Below are 22,545 nucleotides of genomic sequence, written 5' to 3' on the forward strand. Positions count from 1 at the left end.
ATGTACCCTGCGTGCCCCAACCAAAGTGGGCCTCCAAGGTGCTGGGGTGGGACAGAGACCCCACGAGGAACCCTCCCCTCACTCCTGGACCTGGGTGTTGTGGCTTTTGGCAAAAGTAGCCACATACACTCTCCAAGTTTCCCCCTCAGCTGGGATTCCTGGTGTCAGCCTGGTCACCAGGTAGTAGGACAGACCCTCCTCTGGAGGCAAGGTGATGGTCAGCAGGGGGTTCTGAGGCCCCATGGCGCTGGCACCAGTCTTGGCTGAACGGCAAAGCTGCATCTGTCTCCTTCCCCATGAGGTTCTGTCGCCGTCTCCTTCCCTGGCGGCCACCAGCTTACCGACGCGTCCCCACCCTCCGGTCTTGCTCATGGGGTCACTTTGGCCTTCGCTGTGAATGGGTCAGGCTTGAGGCCACGCCAAGAGCCAGGGAAGCCAGCACTGGCCATCAGCTCACACACAGCCTCTGAGATGGAGTCTCGCTCTGTCACCCAGGCCAGAGTGCAGTGGCGTGATCTCGGCTCACTGGAAGCTCCGCCTCCCAGGTTCATGCCATTCTCCTGCTTCAGCCTCCTGAGTAGTTGGGACTACAGGCACCCGCCACCAGGCCTGGTAGTTTTTTTTGTACTTTTAGTAGAGACGGGGTTTCACTGTGTTAGCCAGGATGGTCTCAATCTCCTGACCTCGTGATTCGCCCGCCTTGGCCTCCCAGAGTTCTGGGATTACAGGCGTGAGCCACCGTGCCTGGCCTCTTTTTTCTTTTTGAGACAGAAGCTCACTCTGTCACCCAGGCTAGAGTACAGTGGCACGATCTCGGCTCACTGCAACCTCTGCCTCCTGGGTTCCAGCGATTCTTCTGCCTCAGCCCCCCGAGTAGCTGGGACTACAGGTGCACGCCACCATGCCTGGCTAATTTTTGTGTTTTTAGTGGAGATGGGGTTTCACTATATTGTCCAGGCTGGTCTTGAACTCCTGACCTCATGATCCATCCACCTCAGCCTCCCAAAGTGCTGGGATTACAGGCGTGAGACACTGCACCCCGCCTACTATACATTTTTAACTTGCGACTAACTTCAGGTGATATCATATAACCTCATATATAGTCAACCTTACAACATTACATATCCATTTTTCCCTCTCAGCCATTGTGCTATTGTTATTACATATTTTGATTTCTCATATGATATAAACCCCACAATACATTATTTTTACGTTAATCAGATGATTATCAAGGCAAGTGGATCACCAGAGGTCAGGAGTTCAAGACCAGCCTGGCCAACATGGTGAAACCCCACCTCTACTAAAAATACAAAACTTAGCCAGGTGTGCTGGAGCGTGCCTGTGATCCCAGCTACTTGGGAGGCTGAAGCAGGAGAATCGCTTGAACCTGGGAGGCGGGGGTTGCAGTGAGTCGAGATCGTGCCACTGCAGTCCAGCCTGGGAAAGAGTGAGACTGACTCAAAAAAGAAAAACACTCTTTATACTCACTCATTTAGTTGCTGTTTCTGGTGTTCCTCATTTCTTTGTGTAGATTCAGTTTTCCATTGGGTATGACCTTCCTTCTGCTTGAGGGACACCTTAGACACTCCTGCAGGTGATTCTTTCACTCTGCTCGATCTAAAAACAGCTTTATTATTTTTCAACCTCTGTCTCCTCTCAATTATACCCATATTTCACCACCTGAAGGTGAACCACAGTTCACTGATGCTCTTTCCATTTTTCTAGTCATTTTTCTCCGTTTCATTTGGACAGTTTGTATTGCTATGTTTTCAAGTTCACTGATCCTTTTTTTGAGACGGAGTCTTGCTCTGTCACCCAGGCTGGAGTGCAGTGGTGTGATCTGGGCTCATTGCAACCTCCGCCTCTCAGGTTCAAGTGATTCTGCTGTCTCAGCCTCCCCAGTAGCTGGGACTACAGGAACACGCCACCACACCCAGCTAAGTTTTGTATTTTTAGTAGAGACGGGGTTTTACCATGTTGGCCAGGCTGGTCTTGAACTCCTGACCTCAGGTGATCCACCTGCCTTGGTCTCCCAAAGTGCTGGGATTATAGGTGTGAGCCACGGTGCCCGGCCACACTGATCCTTTCTTTTGCAGTGTTCCATTAATCCCATCTCATGTATTATTTCTCTGACACTACTTTTCATTCCCAGAAGTTTGATTTGAGGCTTTTTCCCCCGTCTTTACTTAACATATTGTCTTTCCTTTCTTCCAGCATCTTGAACATACGGAACATGGTCACAGCATAAGTATGTGTGTGCTGTCCTCTACTTGCCCTGTCACCTCCAGCATCTTGAACATATGGAACATGGTGACAGCATAAGCATGTGTGTGCTCTCCTCTACTTGCCCTGTCACCTTTGTCATTTCCAGGTCAGTTACTGCAACCTCTGCCTCCCGGATTCAAGAGATTCTCCTGCCTCAGCCTTCTGAGTAACTGGGGCTACAGGTTGCCTGCTACCACGCCTGGCTAGTTTTTATATTTTTAGTAGAGATGGGGTTTCACCATGTTGTCCAGGCTGGTTGTGAACTTCTGGTCTGAAGTGATTCGGCCTCCCAGAGTGCTGGGATTACAGGCATGAGCCACTGTGCCTGGCCCCAGGTCAATTTTGATTGACTTTTCCCATCTCTCCATATGGGTCATAATGTCCTGCCTCTTTTCATGCCTGTTTTTTTTTCCCCCCGGATATTCAACATTTTGTATTCTACCTTGTTTGGTGCTGGATATTTTTGTAGACCTATACATATCTTTGCATTTGTTTCTCAGATGCGATTAAGTTACTTGGAAACTGTGTGGTCCTTTTTTTTCAGGCAGGGTCTCACTCTGTCGCACGGGCTGGAGTGTAGTGGCGGGATCTTGGCTCACTGCAGTCTCGGCCCCCTGGGCTCAAGTGATTCTCCCACCTCAGCCTCCCCAATAGCTGGGGCCACAGGCATGCACCATCACATCTGGTGACTTTTTGGATTTTTGTAGACATGGGGTTTCACCATGTTGCCCAGGCTAGTCTTGACCTCCTGGGCTCAACTGGTCTGCCTGCCTTGGCTTCCCAAAGTTCTGGGATTACAGGTGTGAGCCCCCACATCTGTCTCTGGGTCTTGTTATTGAGTGGTGTTTGGTGGGACCTGAACTGTATTTAGTCTCGTGTTGATGCTTCCCTACTACGGGGTGAGAACGTCTTCCTGCTCTAACGATGCTTCCCCACTCTGGCTGCTGACCACAGGCACTATTCCTAGCCCTGCGTGGGCTCTGATCCTGAGTGGGTCTTTCCCTGGCCTTGAGTGTTTTCTTCACACTCCTGCACTGATCTGTGCTTAGCTGAAGCCTCCAGGCAGACCCTCTGTGGGTGTCTGGGCTTCTCGGTGCAGCCCCCTCCTCTCCAGCACTCTGTGAACTCCAGCCCCTGCCTGGCCACCTGTCTTCCCAGTTGAGGGAGACGCCGGTGGCTGCGTTCCCTTTCTCTGCACCGGCCTGGGCGGTGGGCGGGACAGTCCTCGCTGCCGGGTCGCTTCCCCTCTCTCTAGCACCAGGGTCCTCGGTTTCGTGAGCCCAGTGCCTTGCGTGCTGTTTTCACATCTATTTGTTTTTTTGGTTGCTGCAGCTGAGAGTGTGTAAGTCACTGTTACTTCATCTCCATTCTCTGCCAAGCCTCCTCCACCCGCCTGTCCCTGTCAGTCCCTATACCTGCTGTCCCTGAGATGCCGCCTCTGTGAGGCCTGCCCGGCTGTCCCCCAGTCCCGCCTCTCCTGCCCCGGGGCAGGTGCTGTCGCCGGCAAGCGAGGATCCGTGCTAGCGAACCTGCGTGCGTGGGGCTCACCGGGGCTGGGCAGGTGGCTACAAGAGCCTGTCTCCCCGCGGTCACCCCATGGGGTTGGCTGAGGATGGGGCCTGAGACCCCGAGGGTGGCTGACCGCCCCGAGTTTCAGTTTTAAGGGGCAGGACGGGCTTGCGCCCGCCCCTCGGCTCCGCGCTCCGCGCCGCCTGACCCGAAGGGCCGTGGGAGCGGGGAGGGCCCAGTCCCTGTTCCGGGGGTGGGCGAGGGGCGGGGGGCTTCCGGGGGACGGGTCCCGGGCGGGCCGCGGGCTGGGACGTGGCGGGCGGGGCGGGGCGGGGCGAGGCGAGGAGAGGAGAGGAGGGAAAACGCCTCGGGAGCTGCCGCGCCGCCGCCACCGCCAGAGGGCAGCGCGTGCCCGCGCGGGAGGCCCCGGCCCCCGACTCGCCCCGCCCACCCGGGCCCCGCCCCGCCCCGCCCCGTCTGCCGCTCCGCCCCCCGTCCCGGCCTTGCCCGCCAGGGGCCGCGACGCTGCCTGTGCCCCTCCCACTGCCCGCCTCATTCAGGCGCCGGCACCTGCCGGCCTGTCCGCTCCCTGCTTATACTTTGCACGCTCGCAGCTACCTTTCCGTACACCTGTCCCCTTTCCACGCAGCTGTGTCCGGCAGCCCGCACACCTGTGGGAGCGCTGCCTCCTCGCCAGCCGTCCGGGAAGTTCAGCGCCGCTCTCCCACGGGCGTGGGACCGACCGCCCCACCCACCTGTCCGTGACTGCAGCTCCGGCCGGGAGGGCGGCAGGTGGGCCCCGGCGCTGCTGACTCCTTGTGGGACGGGCCCGCGGCGGGGGCGCAGGACGTTCTCCCGCCGGGAGGACCAGGCGGCGGTCCCTGGACCCTTCCCCGGGTGCACAGCGGCGGCTGCGCCAGCGGGGGCAGGACGGGCGGGCCGAGCGCACCTCCATCCGCCCTCGCGACGCCCACGCTGGCCCAGACGCGGGATTTGGGGTGGAGGACGCTGGGATGGGAACCAGCAGCTTGGGACGGCCGGGTAGTTCGGGCCTTGAGGAGTCCCACACCCTGACAGCTGGCGCCCCCCACGCCCCGCCTAGCTCTCCTCGGCCTGGGGACACCGGCTGCCAGGCCTCTCCGGTTTCAGCCTTTCCTGGGAGGGCTTCCTGGAAGAGGGAGCTTCTGGTCCCAGAAAAAGAGGCTGCTCTTGGGGGTGGAGGAGGTGCCGGGATGGTGACTCCGCGGAGTCGAGGGTGTGAGGCGGGATGTAGGCAGGCCGTGAGGTTTGTGTTGCAGGACTGGGAGGCAGGATGAGGGGAGGCCATGGGGCGGCTGGAGGTGCGGCTTGGGAGCCCTGCGTGCTGGGCCCTGGGCAGGGACGGCAGGCGAGGCGTGTGGAGGAAGAGCCGCGAAGAGCTGGGCGCTGTCTTCTCCACGCCTCCGTTTCTTCATCTGCTCCTGGGGCCGCCTGCTTGGTAGCGGAGATTAAATCGCATGTCGACGTCTATTATGATGATTAATATTCTTGTCATTCCCGTCACTAGCAGGTGAGAGGCGGGGAGGCCTCAGGTGGGAACATACCTTTGGCCAAGGGCACCAGGTAACCCGAACGCCCCGGGGAGGACCCCTGCCTGCATCGCCGCGGCCGTCCCCCCCTACCCCGTCCCCAGCAGCTCCGGCTGGGCGAGGCCCTGCTTCTCCCTTCTGCTCCCGAACACCCCCCGGGGCGCAGACCTGGAAGCCTCGAAGCGCCCGCGGCCGTCCCGTCCGCCCCCTTCTGAGCAACCAGAGAGCGGTCTGGGCCCGGCACGGGGCTGCGCAGAGGTCAGACTGCCGCGGGCAGGGCCGGAGCCTGCTCTGGGGGTCGCGGAGGTGCCCCGAGAGTTGAGGACCCGACCCGGGCGCGCGCGGGCGCAGGTGTGGGGAGGGCGCAGCGGTTCCTGGCCGGTCCTAGGAGCCTGCGGGGACCAAGGGCGCGCGGGCGGGGCCGGGGGCGCGGCGAGGCTCGGGTAGGGGCGGGGCGGGGCGGGGGCGGGGGCGGGGCCGGACCCGGGGAAGCCGCCCGCCTGCGGGGAAGTCCGCACCGCGAGGGTTAAGGCCGGCAGCCCGGCGGGGCGGGGGCGGTGTGCGCGCGCGGATTGGGGAAAAGTTTGGCGGCGGGGCGGGGCACGGGGCGGGCCGGCGCGCGCCGATTGGCCGGAAGTTGTGCCGGGGGCGGGTCGGGGTCCGGGCTCGGCGCTCGCTCCGGGAGAGTTGACAAAGCCCCGCAGGGAAGGACGCCTCGCGGCGCGGCGCCCCGGGCCCCTCGCCCCGCCGCCCCGGGATCCCGGCCCCGGCCCCCGGCCCCGCGGAGTCGCCTCCGCCGCCTGCCCGGTCCGGGACCCGGCGCCCCGAGCGCCCGAGCCCGGAACCCGACCCGGCCCGAGCCGCCCGCGCCCAGGTAGCGCCGCCCCGCCCCGAGGCCGGGCCCGGGGGCGCGGGGCGGCGGGATGCGGCGCCCGGGGCTGCGATGACCGCGAAGCGCACGCCGCGGGCCCGGCCCTGACCCCGCCGCCCGCCCGCCCGCTCGCCCGCTGAGCCCCCCGCCAAGGTGAGCCCCCCGCGCGCGGCCGCGACCCCAGGTGGGCAGACGGGGGAGGGCGGGGGTCCGGGGCGGGGGCGGGGAGGCGCGGATTCGGATCCCCAGCTGGGCACGGGTCATGCGCGCCGCCGCCGCTCCTGCGGGCCCCCGGCCTGCCCCGCCCCCTCCCCCGCCCCCGCGCCCCACGTGGGCCCCCCCAGCGCAAATTTGTCCGCTAATGGCGCAGGCGATTATCTGCGGGGCGCTGAGTGTTGTGTGTCCTGCGGGCAGGGCCGGAGTTACAAGCGCCAGGAATCCAGACGGTGTTTGGAGAGGGGGGGCGGCGGGGGAGCCCGGTAATTAGTGTAAACCCTTTGTCTGACTTTGATACCCACAGCTTCTCCCCGCCGCGGCTTCCTCCGCCTGGAGCGCGGGCGGGGAGGGCCTGTAGGGAGGGGGGCCAGACCCCTGATCCCCGCGGCCTGGGACCGGGGAGGGCGGTATCTCCCAGTTCCACGCGTTAGTGACGGCGCCCCCAATGTCCCCAGGTCCGGACAGGCCGAGATGACGCCGAGCCCCCTGTTGCTGCTCCTGCTGCCGCCGCTGCTGCTGGGGGCCTTCCCGCCGGCCGCCGCCGCCCGAGGTGAGTTCTGGCGCCCAGCCCGGCCAGCCTGGCCTCCGCCAGCGCCGCCCCCTTCCCGCCCGGCCCTGAACCCTGCCACAGTGCCCGCCTGGCACGCGCCATGCCCCGCCCCTGCCGCCCCGCTCGCCAGGCCCCCTTCCTTCCAGGGCCCCTCACCCATGGGGGTGTCTACGGCATGGACAGTCCACACCATGGGCTGTCCACAGCACCCACCGGGGCTCCTCTAGCTGGTTGGAGGGGTTTCTCTCGTGTGTTTGCTGGCCAGGTGGGCTCTAGTCCTGGCCCCCCAGGACATGCTTCTGGTCTTGCAAACACTTTCATACTCGTACCTGTAGTCCAGGGCAGCTAATCACCTGTGGATTCTTGGGGAGTGGGCGGTTTGTGGCCACAGTGGACCCGATAAGGATTCTAGGAACCTGCAGAGACCCCCATTGAAGGCAGGATGGGCTATGGGAGATATCGGTGGTATACTTGGTGTTTGGGACTGAAACTGACCCCCAGACCCCCAGTCCCCCAGCCGATGTAGCCGTGTGCCCTGGGCCTGCCCAGCTCTAGGCAGGCAGTGCAGGGCAGTTGTGTGGACAAGGCCCCAGAGCCGTGACGCACCCCAGGACTGCGTGCCTCTGGGCACACGCCGTGCTGGCCTGGTACGTCCTCACGCTACCGACATCTAAGTGGCAGCCATGCCCTGGGACCCAGCCCCAGCAAGGACATCCAGAGCCGATGGGTGACGTGTGCCCACAGACTCATGCCCACCATGTTCCAGGATCCGGGCACAGCGCTGGCTGCCCCCATGGCTAGGCGGGACCTGTAGCCAGGCCGGCCCTTTGGGCGTGTTGACCACTCAGGATTGTCGGCGCTGTGTCCACCAGTCCTGAGGCTTCGCACCCCTCCCTTGCCGCCCAGCAAGCGCGCCGCATCCAACCTGGCCTTATATGGGCACGTTCGGGTGCTGGGTGGCGGGCGGCGGCCAGGTGGGCCTTATGCCACAGCACCCCCCCCCCCCCACCCCCCGCCTGCCCACATGGGCCTGGCTGAGCGGCTGCTCTGAGGGCCCGGCAGCGTCCTGGGCTGTGTGGGCACTCAGGCCATACTGGGCGAGCCCCTACGATGGCCAGTGGCCTGGACTTGCATTCTCTTTGATCTGTTTGGCCTCCCCCATCCCTACACCTGCCTGTCCTCTGGCCACTTGGCCAGGGAGGCTCTGGAGGCCTCTGTCCTGCCATGGTCCCTGGCTGGGGCTGAAGCTGACTGGTGGATGGCCACGGTCAGCCATGGCAGTGGGCGGCAGAGCCCGCCTCTTCGTGGAGACGCCCCAGCGGCCACCCCCTTCGCCTTCGTCTTCCTCAGCTGCGGCCTTGGGGCCTAGGATATCCAGCCCTGGCTTTGCGTGGCAAAGGCCTTGGCGGCACTGGGGAGCTGGGATCAAGCCGCTTTCCAAGGGCAGGGGCCTCTGTGGTTTGGGTGGAGGTGGGGAGGAGGTTCTTCTGGACTGTGTGCTGATTTTCCTAGCATGGACTAGGGCGCGAGGTCCATCCAAGTGTGTTTCTCCTGCTCTGAACAGCCCACTGTGCACCTTCGTTAGGCCAAGGACCAGCATGCAGAGGACTTGGGTTATTTTTGAAAAGCCATTTCCCGCTGGGTTATAAGTTCTGATCGGCACATTACTAGACTCAGATCATATTTTAAAAGTTCCTCTTTTCCCGAAGTTTCACAATCTTCGTGGATTTGTCTTAAATTGCTTTTTTTTTTTTTTTCCAATTTGAAAAAAGATAGGAATTGGCTTTCTCCCTTCCCATTTTATTTCTCACAGTGGGAACTTGAGAGGTTCTGGATGAAATGCCTTTCACAAATAACTCTGAAGAAAGTCGTTTCAGGGCTTTCTGAGAAGTGCCCCCTTTAAACTTTTGCAAGCATGGCCTTGGGGACCAGCTCTGAGCGGCCTGCCTAGGAGGCCACTCCCCTGTCCTCTGCACCCGGCCAGCTGCGGTGGGCAAGCTGAGCCCTGACCCAGGTGGGCAGGGTGCCTGTCCAGGGGTGCCCCATGCCTGGGGGGTAGCGTGGTCAGTGTTGGCTCCCTGTGGGGGCAGAAGTCTGAAGGGTGTGTGACTCGGGGAAGCAATAGCCGTGGGTGCACGGTGCTGACCTCGGCCCCCAGCCAGGCCTCAGGGCCTTCCTCCCTCGCCCCAGGCCCTTCCGGGCAGTGGCTGGCCCGTGTGCAGCGGGCTGAGGTGGACGTGTGGGAGCTGGGCCCAGCCCCTGCAAGGTGGGGAATCGGGCCAGCCGCCCCGTTTCCATCTCGGGGCCCCACTCCTGGAAGGGAAAATAAATCACTGTCCCCTTGGGGGGAGGGAGGGAGCCGTGAACAAAGTCGCCTTTGGCTGGGCCTGGAAACGCCGACCGCAGACTCCTTTATCCATTGTGCGGGAATCAATGGGCCTCCGGGCTCCCTTTCAGCCGCAGACCCCGCGCTGCGGCCCTGTTGAGGGGAAATGTTGGTTTTTCCCCAGCCGTGGCCTCCAGCCCCTGGCTTGCCCAGCCCTGGCTCAGGAACCGCGGCTGTGTTGGGAGAGGCGGGCTGTGCCCGCAGGCTGGACCCCCGGCTGCTGCATGCTGGCCCGCTGTGCAGCCCGGGCTTGCTGCTTGGCCCAGGGTGGACTCCTTTGCCCCATCAGGGCCTCCGCCGGTGACTCCAGGCCTGGTGTGTCCAGGTGACAGCCTCAGCGGGTCAGCACAGGAGAGAGAGGTGTGCCCACACCCCTCTCCCAGAGGCCCCCTCAAGGGCTGCACTCCCTGCCTGCCTGCCACTCTCCCTGGCGGCCATCCCTGGAGCTGCTGGTCAAGCCCCAAGGTGCCTGGCTGCCCTCTGCAGGCAGCTCCAAGGTGGGCCGCAGCCCCAGAGCCACGATCCAGGATGGCTGGGGTAGGGATGAAGCAGGGGATGGGAGAGGAGGGGCTTCACGGGCCAGGGCAGACCTAGCAGGAGAGTTGGGTACCAGTCCCCTTGGAGCAAGTCAGCGTGGGTGGGGGTCTCCCTCCAGGTCATTGTCCCTGTGTGGGGCAGGGGGGTGCCGCCCATCTTGGCAGAAAGCCCAATTACTTCTTGCCTGGTGCTGTTAAAGGGCTAAGGAGTGAACATTGGCTAAGCAGTGACAGGGAAGAGGCAGCCGGGCTGCTGCCCTTGTGTGCGGCGTGGGACCCGCTGGGCACGGTGACACCCTCTGGGCTTCTAAGACTGTGAGCCCCAGGACAGCCTGGTGGCCCCATGGAGGGCTTGGGTTCCTTGTCCAGGCCCACCAGCCAGTGGCTTCAAGGCCCTCTACACTCCCTGTAACCTTCTTGCCCTGTTCCCAGTGGTGACTGCAGGGCTTGGTATGGAGCGCAGTACCATGCCCCAGGATGCCTGACGCAGGCATCACTGTGTGTCCCGGAGGGTCTGGGCGGCTGTGCCCTGTGGCCTGCAGGGGCCTGGGGAGCTGCAGCAGACAGGCCCGGTGCCCTCCTGTCCCCAGCCCTGTCCTTGAGAGGTCTGCTATGTGAGTGTGAGCAAGGGCCCCTGGCCTGGTGGTGGTGCCTGGTGTGCCTGGGCTGCTCGGTGGTTGGGGCAGCCCCACCTGGGGGCCAAGAGCCCTGGCAGGGGACAGAGCATCAGCTCACCCCTGATCTCTGGCCTTGGGGGTTCTGGGCTCAGGAAATGTTCTTGTTGACGCTTCCGAAGTGGGGAAGGGCTGCCAAGGTCTGCAGGCAGAGCCCCTCTGGGGAGTTCCAGGCAGGGGAGGCCTGGGGGCTGCAGCCAGCAGGCTGGGGTTTTGAGGTGGGGGTGGGGGCTGCATGAAGCTGGGTAGGCCTGGTGAGGTCTGGACTAGGATGGGTATAGAGGAATCTTTCCCTGTTTTAGTGCTGTGCAAGGTTCTCTCCAGGGCGTGGCACTGCCTGATGATTCTCTGGCACCTGCTGTGTGCCCTGGTGTGTCGCGGAGGGGGAGCAGTGCCCTGGGGCTGGGGTTGCAGAAGGTTCCCCCTGAAGGCTTCCAGGGCTGGGCAGCTTGCTGGGGCACGGCCTGTGGGGTAGCTACCTGTGCTGCAGGCCCCCAGTTCCCCTGCACATCCTGTGGGTCTGCTCCCTGAGGGCCGCCTAGCTAGCTGGTGACTGTGTGTGCCCTGGGTCTGTGTATGCGGGTGCACATGTGTGTGCTGGGGCAGAGCCTGGCCCTGGCACCTGATGGGCAGCAGGCTGCGTGGCGGTCACCTGTGCTCTGGCTCCTGGGGGCGGCCACTCTTGCACTTGGCTTCTTGAGGAGGGGACTGGGCCCTGGCACTGACTCTGGGGGTTTCCCAGTCACTCCTGCCCTGGGTGCCCCTGGGGGCCTGGCACAGCCACATAGCGGCCATCTGTGATGGGGGCACTGTGTCTCCTCTTGGTAACCGGGTGGGGGGCCGCCGGCTGCAGAAGGCTCAGCACCTGGATTGGCTCTGCACCCCCCTTGGGGTTTGGCACAGTGTGTCCTGATTCCCCTCTCCTCCCTTCTGGTCAAGGTGAGCCCCCTTCTCCCAGGCCACTGAGCTTCTCCAGGAGGACTTGGGGCCTGGCCACCCCCACCCTATGGCCAGGTCCTGGGCCAGGCCAGAGAATTCCTCCAGCTGGAAACTCGGGGCCATGCAGGACCCCCCAGTTCCCAGGCATCCTCACTCCACTCTGGTCCCGTTCGGCTGCCGGGCCACTCTTGGTCCAGCCCCTCCATGCGGGAACTCGGGTAGCCGGTCAGGGTTGGGGTTGAGGGGGCCACATGGCCAGCCTCTCAGCGGTCAGCTCCACCTGCCCCTCCCTCCCTGGTGCACACTGGCTCGGTCTGTCCCCACAGATGCCCCACCCTGCCGTGTTGTCAACCAGCATCTGCTCCTGCCGCAGTGAGTGCTCCTTTCTCGGGAAGCCCCCGTCATCCCCACTGGGTCAGGAGTCTCATCCGACCTGGGCCAGCGCTGCCCCGGGCCCTGTAGAGGGGTGGATACCACTGGCCTGGGCTGTAGAGGCGTCCTGGTAGGTGCAGGGTGTACTGGAAAGTTGGAGGAGGCCGTTTCCAGCCGGTGTTCTGGTCCTAGCTCGTGTCTTCTCCCGACAGAGGGGTCATGACGCTGCACGTATGTCTCCACCTGGGCATCTCTCCCTGTGCTGAGGGCTGTGTTCTGGGGAAGCACCCCCTCTTTGCTCCCTGTAGGAGCCAGGCCCCATGGGGAGAAGCCGCCTGGCCACATCCTCTGTACCTGCCCTGGCCGGCCTCCACCCCCATGCCATTCTCCCTACGAATGTCCACTCAGTGTCTGCTGTATGCCAGGCCTCGGGACACCACGAGCACGGGAGAGGGGCTTGGGTGTGGGTTTAGACCACGTGGCCAGGACGGGCCCTTCCAGAAGAGATATCAGAGCCCCCAAGGAGCTATGGGGTGAGGGGTGTCGGAGAGGGCACTTCAGACGGGGCAGGTGTGGGGAGCTGATCTGAGGGTCTGTGAAGACAGGGAAGGGCAGGCCGCAGGGGGGTCCTGCCTCCGTCCCTCCAGACTGCAGCTTCCTCCCCTCCATCCCAGGGCCTGCCCACCTCCACCCTCCCTGGGCCCTGGGAAAGAGGAGCCTCTGTGTCTGGGGATAGTGTGTGTGTGACAAAGCGTGTAGGCAGAGCGGCCTCTGGGCCGTTGCTGCTGTGGGAAGCCCCTGCTCCTCCTCCTTCCCCTGTTGTGTTTTTTACAGCTGGGCAGGGGTCGGGGGTGGGCAGGAGGCGTTGGCGGCATCCCCTTTCTTGGCCCACTGCTTCCGAGTCTAGTCCTCCATACCTCGCAGCAGTGAGGCCCTGTCTCAGACTCAGTTTACCCTCATGTCTGGCTCCCATGTGGCCCTTGGTGTCCTGCCTGTGCTGTGGGCCTCTCGGCTGTGGCTAAGTGTGTGTGCAGGGCAGGGGCTGTGCTGCAGGGGGAGGCTGGGGGGTGTCTTGGCAGGGTGCATGGCCCTGGAGGTGGCACGGCGCTGCTGTCATGCCCCAGTGGGGGCTCCCTGTGTTTCTTCCTGGCTGCAGTGCGAGGTGCCCGGTCTTCCCACCAGGTGCCTGTGGCCTCAGGTCCTGCCTCAGTTTCCCCATAGGCTGCGTGGGTTGGACGCCCGTCCAGGTGGCGTGGCGCCCTGGCCGCTGTCCTGGCGTGCTTATTCCCCAGGAATCTGGGGGGCTGGGCTTCCTCCTGGGCAGGCCCTCCTGCGGGGGGTCTTGGGCCTGCAACAGCAGGGGGTCCAGGGATCCCAGGTAGGGGTGGGATAGGCCTGGCGAGGGGGAGGGAGGGAGGCTGTTTGCTTTAGGATAAGGCTGGCTCCTCTGGCCCGGCTGCCTCTGCCCGTGCCTACAGCGCTTGCAGGCCGGCCCTGGGGGCCACGCTTCCGGCCATCCAGCGGTCATTTGTCTCTGCCCCCTTTCTCAGCGGTGACCATAGGCGGGGGTCCCGCCTGCCTGTCTGTGGCTGTCATCCTGTGCCTCCCCCGTGCCTGCGGGGACCCTCACCTCCCCAAGCCTTGCCTGTGTCTGCCTGGGGCAGGGTGGGGGCTGGGAAACCTTCCGGAAGTGCAGCTGGGGCTTTCAGCCTCTGAGGCGGGCTCCCTCCCCGGATGTGGGGGGCTGGGTCAGTGTGCCCCCACCTAGGACAGGGCCAGGCACTCACTCTCTTGCTTCTTCTGGACAGTTGTGTGGGTGAACACTTGTGTGCACACACGAACATGCACATGTGAGGCCTGCGCCCAGGTAGCCATCCAGGAGGCCCAGGCACCTCTGCAGGCTGTGGGCCACGGGGGCTGGGCTGGGCAGGGGCTTTGGCCACTCCCCCTTGGTCCCAGGAGGCCCTGTGGGTGGTGGGATTTCAGGCAGCGACAGATGCTGGTGGGGTCAACCTGGGGTGGGTCTGGGACCTGGACAGGCTGGGAAGGGGTCAGGAGGCCCCGGTGCTGTGGGCCCTGCAGCCACCTCCTCCCCGGGACAAATTTGCCAGAGCTGCCCCCAGCCCTGGGCAGCTTACAGAACCACACTGAGGGGGAGGTGGGCTGGCAGCCCCCCACAGCCACCGTCTCATTTCCTCTCCGGGGAGCTGCAGGGAGGGTAGGGAAGGAGGGGCTTCAGGGCTGGGGCCCATGGCCTGGGTGGGAGGGTCCTGAGTTGAAAGAGAGATGTGGGTCAGAGAAGAGACCCCCACATGTTTTCTCAGAGAGGCCAGGGACTGGGATGGGCCGGGTGGGCCAGGGCTGGGAAGAATCCCTCCCTCCAGAGCCTCAGCCCACCCTTTGTGTTTCTGGTCACAGCGGGGAGGCGCCGTGTCTCCACTTCCAGCCCCAGCGGCCGATGATGCCTGTGGGCTCAGAACCGGGAGGCCCCGGGCCACGCCCCCTGTGCTGTCAGCACTGATTGGGAGGCCTCCAGGGAGGTGATAGGGATTCTCTGTGAGGGTCCCTGTCCCCAGACTTGGGGGTCAGAACGGGAGCTGCTCCCTGAGTGTCTGAAGATGCCGGTGGGAGACGTCACGGGGCCACTGTTAACTGCGTGTTGGAGGAACATGCGGCCCCAGGCCCCGTCAAGATGGCTTGGAGCAGCTGCTACCTCTTGGTGTTTCTGCACGCAGCCTGGACGCTTCCAGACAGCAGTGGCTGCAGTGTGGGATGGACACTGTCACCCATGGGCTGGCGAGAGATGCCCTGGGAACTGTGGGGTGCCCGCGGCCGCCTCTCAGATGTGGAGAGCAGTGAGTGGGCTGCGGTTGCCGCTGCAGGACTTGGGAGCAGTACGTGGGGAGTGGGGGCACGCAGGGCCCTCCTTTCCCAGGAGCTCCATCCAGGTGCAGGCCCTGCGGTGCCCCGAGTTTCTGAGGCCTGCAGGGTCTGTGTGTTCTAGGCTCATCTTCCCGGCCGCTAGGCACTGCCCACTGGGGCTGGTCACACACACACAGGACCCTGGCCCTGCCTTCCAGCCTAGAGGCACCCAGGCAGGGGATGGGATGGGGTGGAGGCCCAGGCAGGGGATGAGGTGGGGTGGGGACCCAGGCCGGGGAAGGGGTGGGGTGGGGACCCAGGCCGGGGAAGGGGTGGGGTGGGGACCCAGGCAGGGAATCGGGATGGGGTGAGGACCGAGGCAGGGGAAGGGGTGAGGTGGAGACCGAGGCAGGGGAAGGGGTGGGGTGGGGACCCAGGCAGGGGATGGGGCGGGGTGGAGGCCCAGGCAGGGGATGGAGTGGGGTGGGGACCCAGGCAGGGGAAGGGGTGGGGTGGGGACCCAGGCAGGGGAAGGGGTGGGGTGGGGACCCAGGCAGGGGAAGGGGTGGGGTGGGGACCCAGGCTGGGGAAGGGGTGGGGGGGGGACCCAGGCAGGGGAAGGGGTGGGGTGGGGACCCAGGCAGGGGATGGGGTGGGATGGGGACCCAGGCAGGGGATGGGGTGGGGTGGGGACCCAGGCAGGGGATGGAGTGGGTTCCTTTCTGCCAGGAAAGGAGGCTTCGGCTTCTCCACGTAGGGTGAGATGGTGCAGGTGGCCATGTGGAGCCACAGCCTTTCTGCTCCTGTGGGTTTCACAGGCAGTGTGAGGACAGCCTCGTGGCTGCCCCCTAGACAGGAGCCGGCAGTGCCCACGGCCAGCCCGAGCTACGTCTCTCCAGAGGCTTGCCCTCTGACCCCAGGGCCTTGAGGTCATGCCTCCTCAAGGCTAAGGTGCCTGGCAGGGTACGACCCTTGGGGGTGGGCAGACAGACCTGGGCATCTGTGGTCCCTGAACTCAGGTCTGATACTGACAGAGACGTGGGTGCCACACAGACTCTCATCCACACATTGCACATGCTCAGGCAGCCCGCCGTGCTCGGTTGCGTGTGGATAGCTGTGGGGTCACTGGCCCATGCCCAGGCCCGACTGGGCCCTGGGCTGATGGTTGGGTGGGAGTTAGGTGAGGGACCTGGGGCCTCTTTGGGACTCACCAGGCCCCCCCATCCCCCTGCTGCTCTTGTCCTTGGGGGTCCACTGTCCCCTCTGACCTAGGGTGTACGGCTGCTTCCTGTATGACCAGAAGGAGACCCTGCCCTTTTGGTTGGTGGTTTTCGAGGGCTACCAAGCGCAGCTGTTTTGCATCCTCTGGGGACCCTGCTCCCTTCTCGTGTCTCAAAGAGCCGGCCTCTGGGGCCACGGGGCTGCCCCGGCCGTAAGAGGCTGCTGACATGGTGTTTGGTGGGCCAGCGCTCAGGGCTTTGGTGCATGTGGGCAGCTGAGGCTTGGGTCGGGGGCACTGCGCCTCGGCCCCTCTGCTCATCTTGGGCAGGTGACCCAGGTGGAGCTCAGGCCCGAGGTCTGTGCTGGGCCGTGGGTCCCCTCTTGACCCCCCTTGGATCCGGACCCCAAGCCCCTCCTCGCTGACTGTTCCTCGGTCCCACCCGCAGGCCCCCCAAGGATGGCGGACAAGGTGGTCCCACGGCAGGTGGCCCGGCTGGGCCGCACTGTGCGGCTGCAGTGCCCGGTGGAGGGGGACCCACCGCCACTGACCATGTGGACCAAGGACGGCCGCACCATCCACAGCGGCTGGAGCCGCTTCCGCGTGCTGCCCCAGGGGCTGAAGGTGAAGCAGGTGGAGCGGGAGGATGCTGGCGTGTACGTGTGCAAGGCCACCAACGGCTTCGGCAGCCTGAGCGTCAACTACACCCTCGTCGTGCTGGGTTAGTCGCTGCTGCGGTCAGAGGTCACGGGCTGGGCTGGAGCCAGGCAGGGGCGTGCAGGAGGGCTGAGAGTCAGCCGGCCCCTGGCAGAAAGCCTTCCTTCGGCGCCCTGCCCCACCTCAGCTGGCTGCACCTCTGCCACCATCCCCCAGGTGTCCTGTCCTGTTCCTGTCCCTGTCAGGCTCTAGCCTCGGGGCCTTCCTCCCGGCAGAGGGTGGAGGGTGGAGGGCGGGAGCCGCAGGCAGTGGTCCCACAGAAGGGCTGGGGCCCGAGGCCTTGGCAGGGTGTGCCGGCCGTCGGCTGTGACTTTGAGGCTCGGGTTTCAGAGTTCAGAGGAGCCGCCGGGTTGCGTGGCCTTTCTGTTCTCTTCTGCGCCTGGGGCCCGGGTGCTGGGCTTGGACAGGTGTCCAGAGGCACGCCTTCCATACCTAGGGAGCACCCCACCTGCTCCGCTGGGCTCCTGGGTGTGGTGCCCTCGGGTGGAGCTCCTGGGAGCTGGGCTGGCCCATTTCTTTTTTTTTTTTTTCTACTTTAAGTTTTAGGGTACACGTGCCCGTTTTCTGAACACAGGAGCCTGGCCCAGGCCCGGGCAGGGTCTGGGGGTGTGGCCTGAGACAGCCTGGTCCTGGGCTCAGTGGAGGAGCGGCTGTCACAGGGTGGATGGAGGGGACATTCCACAGCACGCCCTGCCCCTCGGCATTGTGTGGAATGGGAAAACTGGCTGTCCCCCCACCCCCACCCCACAGTCCTTTCAAAGGGGACGATGACCGGGTGGTATGAGAGTCTCGTCTGTTCACCAGCCCTCGGCCCCTTGATGTAGGCTAGGGTTACCGCAGCTGCTGGCCAGGCCCGGCTCCCTCCTCCCCCGGGGCCTGCAGACCCCCCGGAGCCAGAGTGGGGGCCAGCCCTCCAGCCCCACCCGTGCCCGTCAGGGTCACCTGCGCCCAGTGTGGGCCAGTGGCCCTTGCCCAGCTGTCCCTGGGATTCTGGGCCGTGGGTGTGTGGCGCGGCCCCCTGCCTGGGTGTCCAAGGCTGTCCCGGCTGGGGCTGGGGGCACTAGAGGCCATTGGGGAGTTTGGGGGGCTCCTCAGGGCCCCCCTCACCTGCCCTCCCTGTACACCTCCGTTTCTCTGCAGATGACATTAGCCCAGGGAAGGAGAGCCTGGGGCCCAACAGCTCCTCTGGGGGTCAAGAGGACCCCGCCGGCCAGCAGTGGGGTGAGCAGCGGGTGCCGGGGGTGGGGGGCGTCCATCTGTCCTGGCCCCTCGGCTGCTTCCCCGTCCTCTGACCTCCACGCCACCCCACCCCACAGCACGACCGCGCTTCACGCAGCCCTCCAAGATGAGGCGCCGGGTGATCGCACGGCCTGTGGGCAGCTCCGTGCGGCTCAAGTGCGTGGCCAGTGGGCACCCTCGGCCCGACATCACGTGGATGAAGGACGACCAGGCCTTGACGCGCCCAGAGGCCGCCGAGCCCAAGAAGAAAAAGTGGACGCTGAGCCTGAAGAACCTGCGGCCGGAGGACAGTGGCAAATACACCTGCCGCGTGTCAAACCGCGCCGGCGCCATCAACGCCACCTACAAGGTGGACGTGATCCGTGAGTGTGGCCCCGGGCACTGGCAGGCGGGGGGGGCTGGTGGGCGGGGGCTGGTGGGCGGGGGGGCTGGCAGGGCCTGGGGGCTGGTGGGCTGGGGGTGCTGGCAGGGCCGGGGGGCTGGTGGGCTGGGGGTGCTGGCAGGGCCTGGGGGCTGGTGGGCTGGGGGTGCTGGTGGGCCTGGGGGCTGGTGGGCTGGGGGTGCTGGTGGCCCCAGGGTGCTGGCGGGGTAGAGTCCGGCGCGGCCCGGGAGCCATGCCCGCGTGCCATGTTCCCACAGAGCGGACCCGCTCCAAGCCCGTGCTCACAGGCACACACCCCGTGAACACGACGGTGGACTTTGGGGGGACCACATCCTTCCAGTGCAAGGTGCGCAGCGACGTGAAGCCAGTGATCCAGTGGCTGAAGCGCGTGGAGTACGGTGCTGAGGGCCGCCACAACTCCACCATCGATGTGGGTGGCCAGAAGTTCGTGGTGCTGCCCACGGGCGATGTGTGGTCACGGCCCGACGGCTCCTACCTCAATAAGCTGCTCATCACCCGTGCCCGCCAGGACGACGCGGGCATGTACATCTGCCTTGGCGCCAACACTATGGGCTACAGCTTCCGCAGCGCCTTCCTCACCGTGCTGCCAGGTGCGCAGCTGCCACACCGTGCCACGCCATGCTGGTGCCCGGATCCGTCCCCTGGGCCCAGCGTCCCACCCACCGGGTGGCGCCCCACCCTTTCCTCCCGGACCATGCGGGCCGGGTCGTCTGCCGAGGGAGGGCAGCCCAGGGGCACTGTCTCCACAGCCCCCGGGATGGGTCTGGGGCACTCTCCTGGTCTTTGTGCCGGCGTATCCGTCCCTACCTCCTTTCCTCTTGCTCTTCCAGACCCAAAACCACCAGGGCCACCTGTGGCCTCCTCGTCCTCGGCCACTAGCCTGCCGTGGCCCGTGGTCATCGGCATCCCGGCCGGCGCTGTCTTCATCCTGGGCACCGTGCTCTTGTGGCTTTGCCAGGCCAAGAAGAAGCCGTGCACCCCCGCTCCTGCCCCTCCCGTGCCTGGGCACCGCCAGCCAGGGACAGCCCGCGACCGCAGTGGAGACAAGGACCTTCCCTCGTTGGCCGCCCTCAGCGCTGGCCCTGGTGTGGGGCTGTGTGAGGAGCATGGGTCTCCGGCAGCCCCCCAGCACTTGCTGGGCCCAGGCCCAGTTGCTGGCCCTAAGTTGTACCCCAAACTCTACACAGACATCCACACGCACACACACACACACTCACACACACACTCACACGTGGAGGGCAAGGTCCACCAGCACATCCACTATCAGTGCTAGACGGCACCGCCTCTGCGGTGGGCACAGGGGGCCGGCCAGACAGGCAGACTGGGAGGATGGAGGTCGGGGCTGCAGACAAAGGCGGGAGACCCATGGCGAGGAGGAATGGCCAGCACCCCGGGCACTCTGTGTGTGAGGCATAGCCCCTGGACACACACACACACAGACACACGCTGCCTGGATGCATGTATGCACACACATGCACACACACACGCTGTCTGAACACAGGCACACGCAGACATGCTCCCTGAACTTATATGCACGCATGCACATGCACAGATATGCTGCCTGGACACACAGATAAGCTGCCCAAACGCACGCACACGCACACAGACATGCCAGAACATACAAGGACATGCTGCCTGAACATACACACACATGCACAGATATGCTTCCTGGACACACACACCTATGCACAGATATGCTGTCTGGACACACACACACACACACACACACACACACGCAGATATGCTGTCCGGACACACACACATGCACATGCGTGCAGATGTGCTTTCTGGACACACGTGCAGATAGGCTGCCTCGACACAGACATGCACACACGTGCAGATATGCTGCCTGTACACATATGCACACACATGCAGATAGGCCGCCCGGACACACACACGTGAGCAAATATGCTGCCTGGACACACACACAGATAATGCTGCCTCGACAGACACACACACGTGCACAGATATGCTGTCTGGACACACGTGCAGATGTGCTGTCCGGATACACACGCACGCACACATGCAGATATGCTGCCTGGACACACACTTCTGGACACACATGCACACACAGGCGCAGATATGCTGTCTGGACACACACACACGCAGATATGCTGTCTAGTCACAGACGCACATATGCAGATACGCTGTCCGGACACACGCACACGTGCGCAGATATGCTGCCTGGACACACACAGGCACAGATATGCTGCCTCGACACACATGCACACACGGGTAGATATGCTGCCTGGACACACACAGATATGCTGTCCGGACACACACACGCACACACATGCACAGATATGCTGTCCGGACACACACACACTCATACATATGCAGATATGTTGTCTGGACACACGCACACGTGCAGATATGCTGTCCGGACATACACACACACGCAGATATGCTGCCTGGACACACGCGGACTGTCGAGCTTTTGGGAGGGTGTGCCATGAGGCCTGCAGTGCGTGTGCAGTGAGGCTCATAGTTGATGAGGGACTCTCCCTGCTCCACCGTCGCTCCCTCAACCCTGCCCGCCTCTGTCCCCGCCTGGCCTTGGCGGCTATTTTTGCCACCTGCCTTGGGTGCCCAGGAGTCCCCTACTGCTGTGGGCTGGGGCTGGGGGCACAGCAGCCCCAAGCCTGAGAGGCTGGAGCCCATGGCAAGTGGCTCACCCCCACTGCATTCTCCCCCTGACAGAAGGGGCCTTGGTATTTATATTTAAGAAATGAAGATAATATTAATAATGATGGAAGGAGGGCTGGGTTGCAGGGACTGTGGACTCTCCTGGGGCCCGGGACCTGCCTGGTCTTTCAGCCATGGTGATGCCCTCACCCCATCCAGGCCAGACACCACCCCACACCCCACTGTCGTGGTAGCCCCGGATCTCTGTAATTTTATGTAGAGTTTGAGCTGAAGCCCCGTATATTTAATTTATTTTGTTAAACATGAAAGTGCATCCTTTCCCTCCAGGCTGGTGTTTCTGCCCATGTCTACATGCACGTGTGCATGCTCGTGTGTGCTCACATTTGTGTCTGTGTGTCAGGCCTGGTCTCCAGAACCAGCAGCCTGGAGTCCCCTCGCTGGGCCTGAGCCAAAGGGGCTGAGACCTGCACCTCCTGGCGGGAGAGTTTGGGTTATACTGGGCTTTGGGTGGTGTTGGGTGTGAGCACCGCCCACATGCGTGGCCAGGCCAGTGTCCTGCAACCCTGTCCGAGTGGCGCCCTCTCTGTGTCCTGGAGCTGGCCCATGTGGCCCTCAGTGCAGGGCCTGGCCACTCCTCAGCCCCTCCTCAGGCTTTGGTGGGTGGTCCTACAAGAGGCAGCAGACCGGCCTCAGAGCTGGGGATGGGGCCAGGCTCAGGTCACCTCTGACCTCAGGGCTCCGTCCAAGTGCCCTCCCAGCCACCCTGTAGTGCTGCAATGGTGGCCGCCCTCATCTTACCCAGTCACCAGGAGGGGTTGGGGCTGCCAGCTTCACCCGGGGCCCTTGCCTGCCCGGGGGTTCCGTTACCCTTGTAAGAAAAGGCACCGGGGACCCTCGTGCGTTCAGCAAAGCGTGAGGCCCATTGCGTCCCCAGAGCCTGGTCTTGCTGGTGTGCAGGGCACTTCCTGACCCGCGCTGTTTCTGAAAGCTTTTCCCTGGAGGAAGCTCACCCTGCCTGTCTTCAAAGATGACAGGTGGGCTCTGGGGAGAGGTGTCGGGGACCTCTCCTCAGCTAGAGCTTCTGAGGACCCCATGGCCTTCAAGATGTCCCCTTTCTGTCCTCTGTCCTCCCCAGGGTAGACCCTACTCCTCTCCCCCGAGGAAGTCCTGACTCCATGAGCGGTGACAGCTTCAGGCATGGCCCTGGTAAGGGCTGCGTGTGGCTGATGGGTGCTGTGGGAGGCCTGGCCACCCTGACTGGGGGACAGTGGGGGCTCCAGGCGGCCCACAGCTGGCAGCCAAACAGATGTTCCCCAGACAGGACAGGCTGCAGGCCGACGCCTGGTCGGGTTTCAGTCTGGAGTAGGGGAGGGTGGAAGGGAGACCTCAGGCGTCCGGCCACCTTGGGCAGCAGGGAGGCCTCAGGCAGCGGGTCGTGAGGTCGCAGAGGACAGGTGCTCCTCCTCAGGGAGTGGGCGGAGGGATGGGCAGTCCAAGAGGGCTGTCCCCTAGAGCCTCTGAAGGAGACACTGGGACCGCAGACCCCACACCTGCACCCTGCCTGCTCTGAGGT

At 63.9% G+C, this 22,545-nt stretch overlaps 1 protein-coding gene across 6 annotated transcripts; it reads left to right on the forward strand.

Moving 5' to 3' along the window:
• Window positions 1-4,266: 4,266 nt before the first annotated feature.
• On the forward strand, window positions 4,267-21,298 carry FGFRL1 (fibroblast growth factor receptor like 1). Of its 6 annotated transcripts, none has more exons than XM_063723268.1 (7): window positions 4,267-4,566; window positions 6,885-6,979; window positions 16,416-16,688; window positions 17,825-17,905; window positions 18,001-18,285; window positions 18,563-18,916; window positions 19,157-21,298. In XM_063723268.1, exons 2-7 carry the CDS (start codon window positions 6,901-6,903, stop codon window positions 19,597-19,599), a joined length of 1,515 nt encoding a protein of 504 aa, XP_063579338.1. In that variant the 5' UTR covers window positions 4,267-4,566; window positions 6,885-6,900; the 3' UTR covers window positions 19,600-21,298. The 6 variants fall into 6 exon arrangements, with proteins under 6 accessions (XP_063579338.1, XP_063579337.1, XP_063579336.1 ...); XM_063723267.1 differs by lacking the exon at window positions 4,267-4,566 and adding an exon at window positions 4,711-5,323; XM_054553658.2 differs by lacking the exon at window positions 4,267-4,566 and adding an exon at window positions 6,023-6,366.
• Window positions 21,299-22,545: the final 1,247 nt, after the last annotated feature.

Source organism: Pongo abelii, chromosome 3, assembly GCF_028885655.2.
Source record: "Pongo abelii isolate AG06213 chromosome 3, NHGRI_mPonAbe1-v2.0_pri, whole genome shotgun sequence".
Lineage (NCBI taxonomy): Eukaryota > Metazoa > Chordata > Mammalia > Primates > Hominidae > Pongo > Pongo abelii.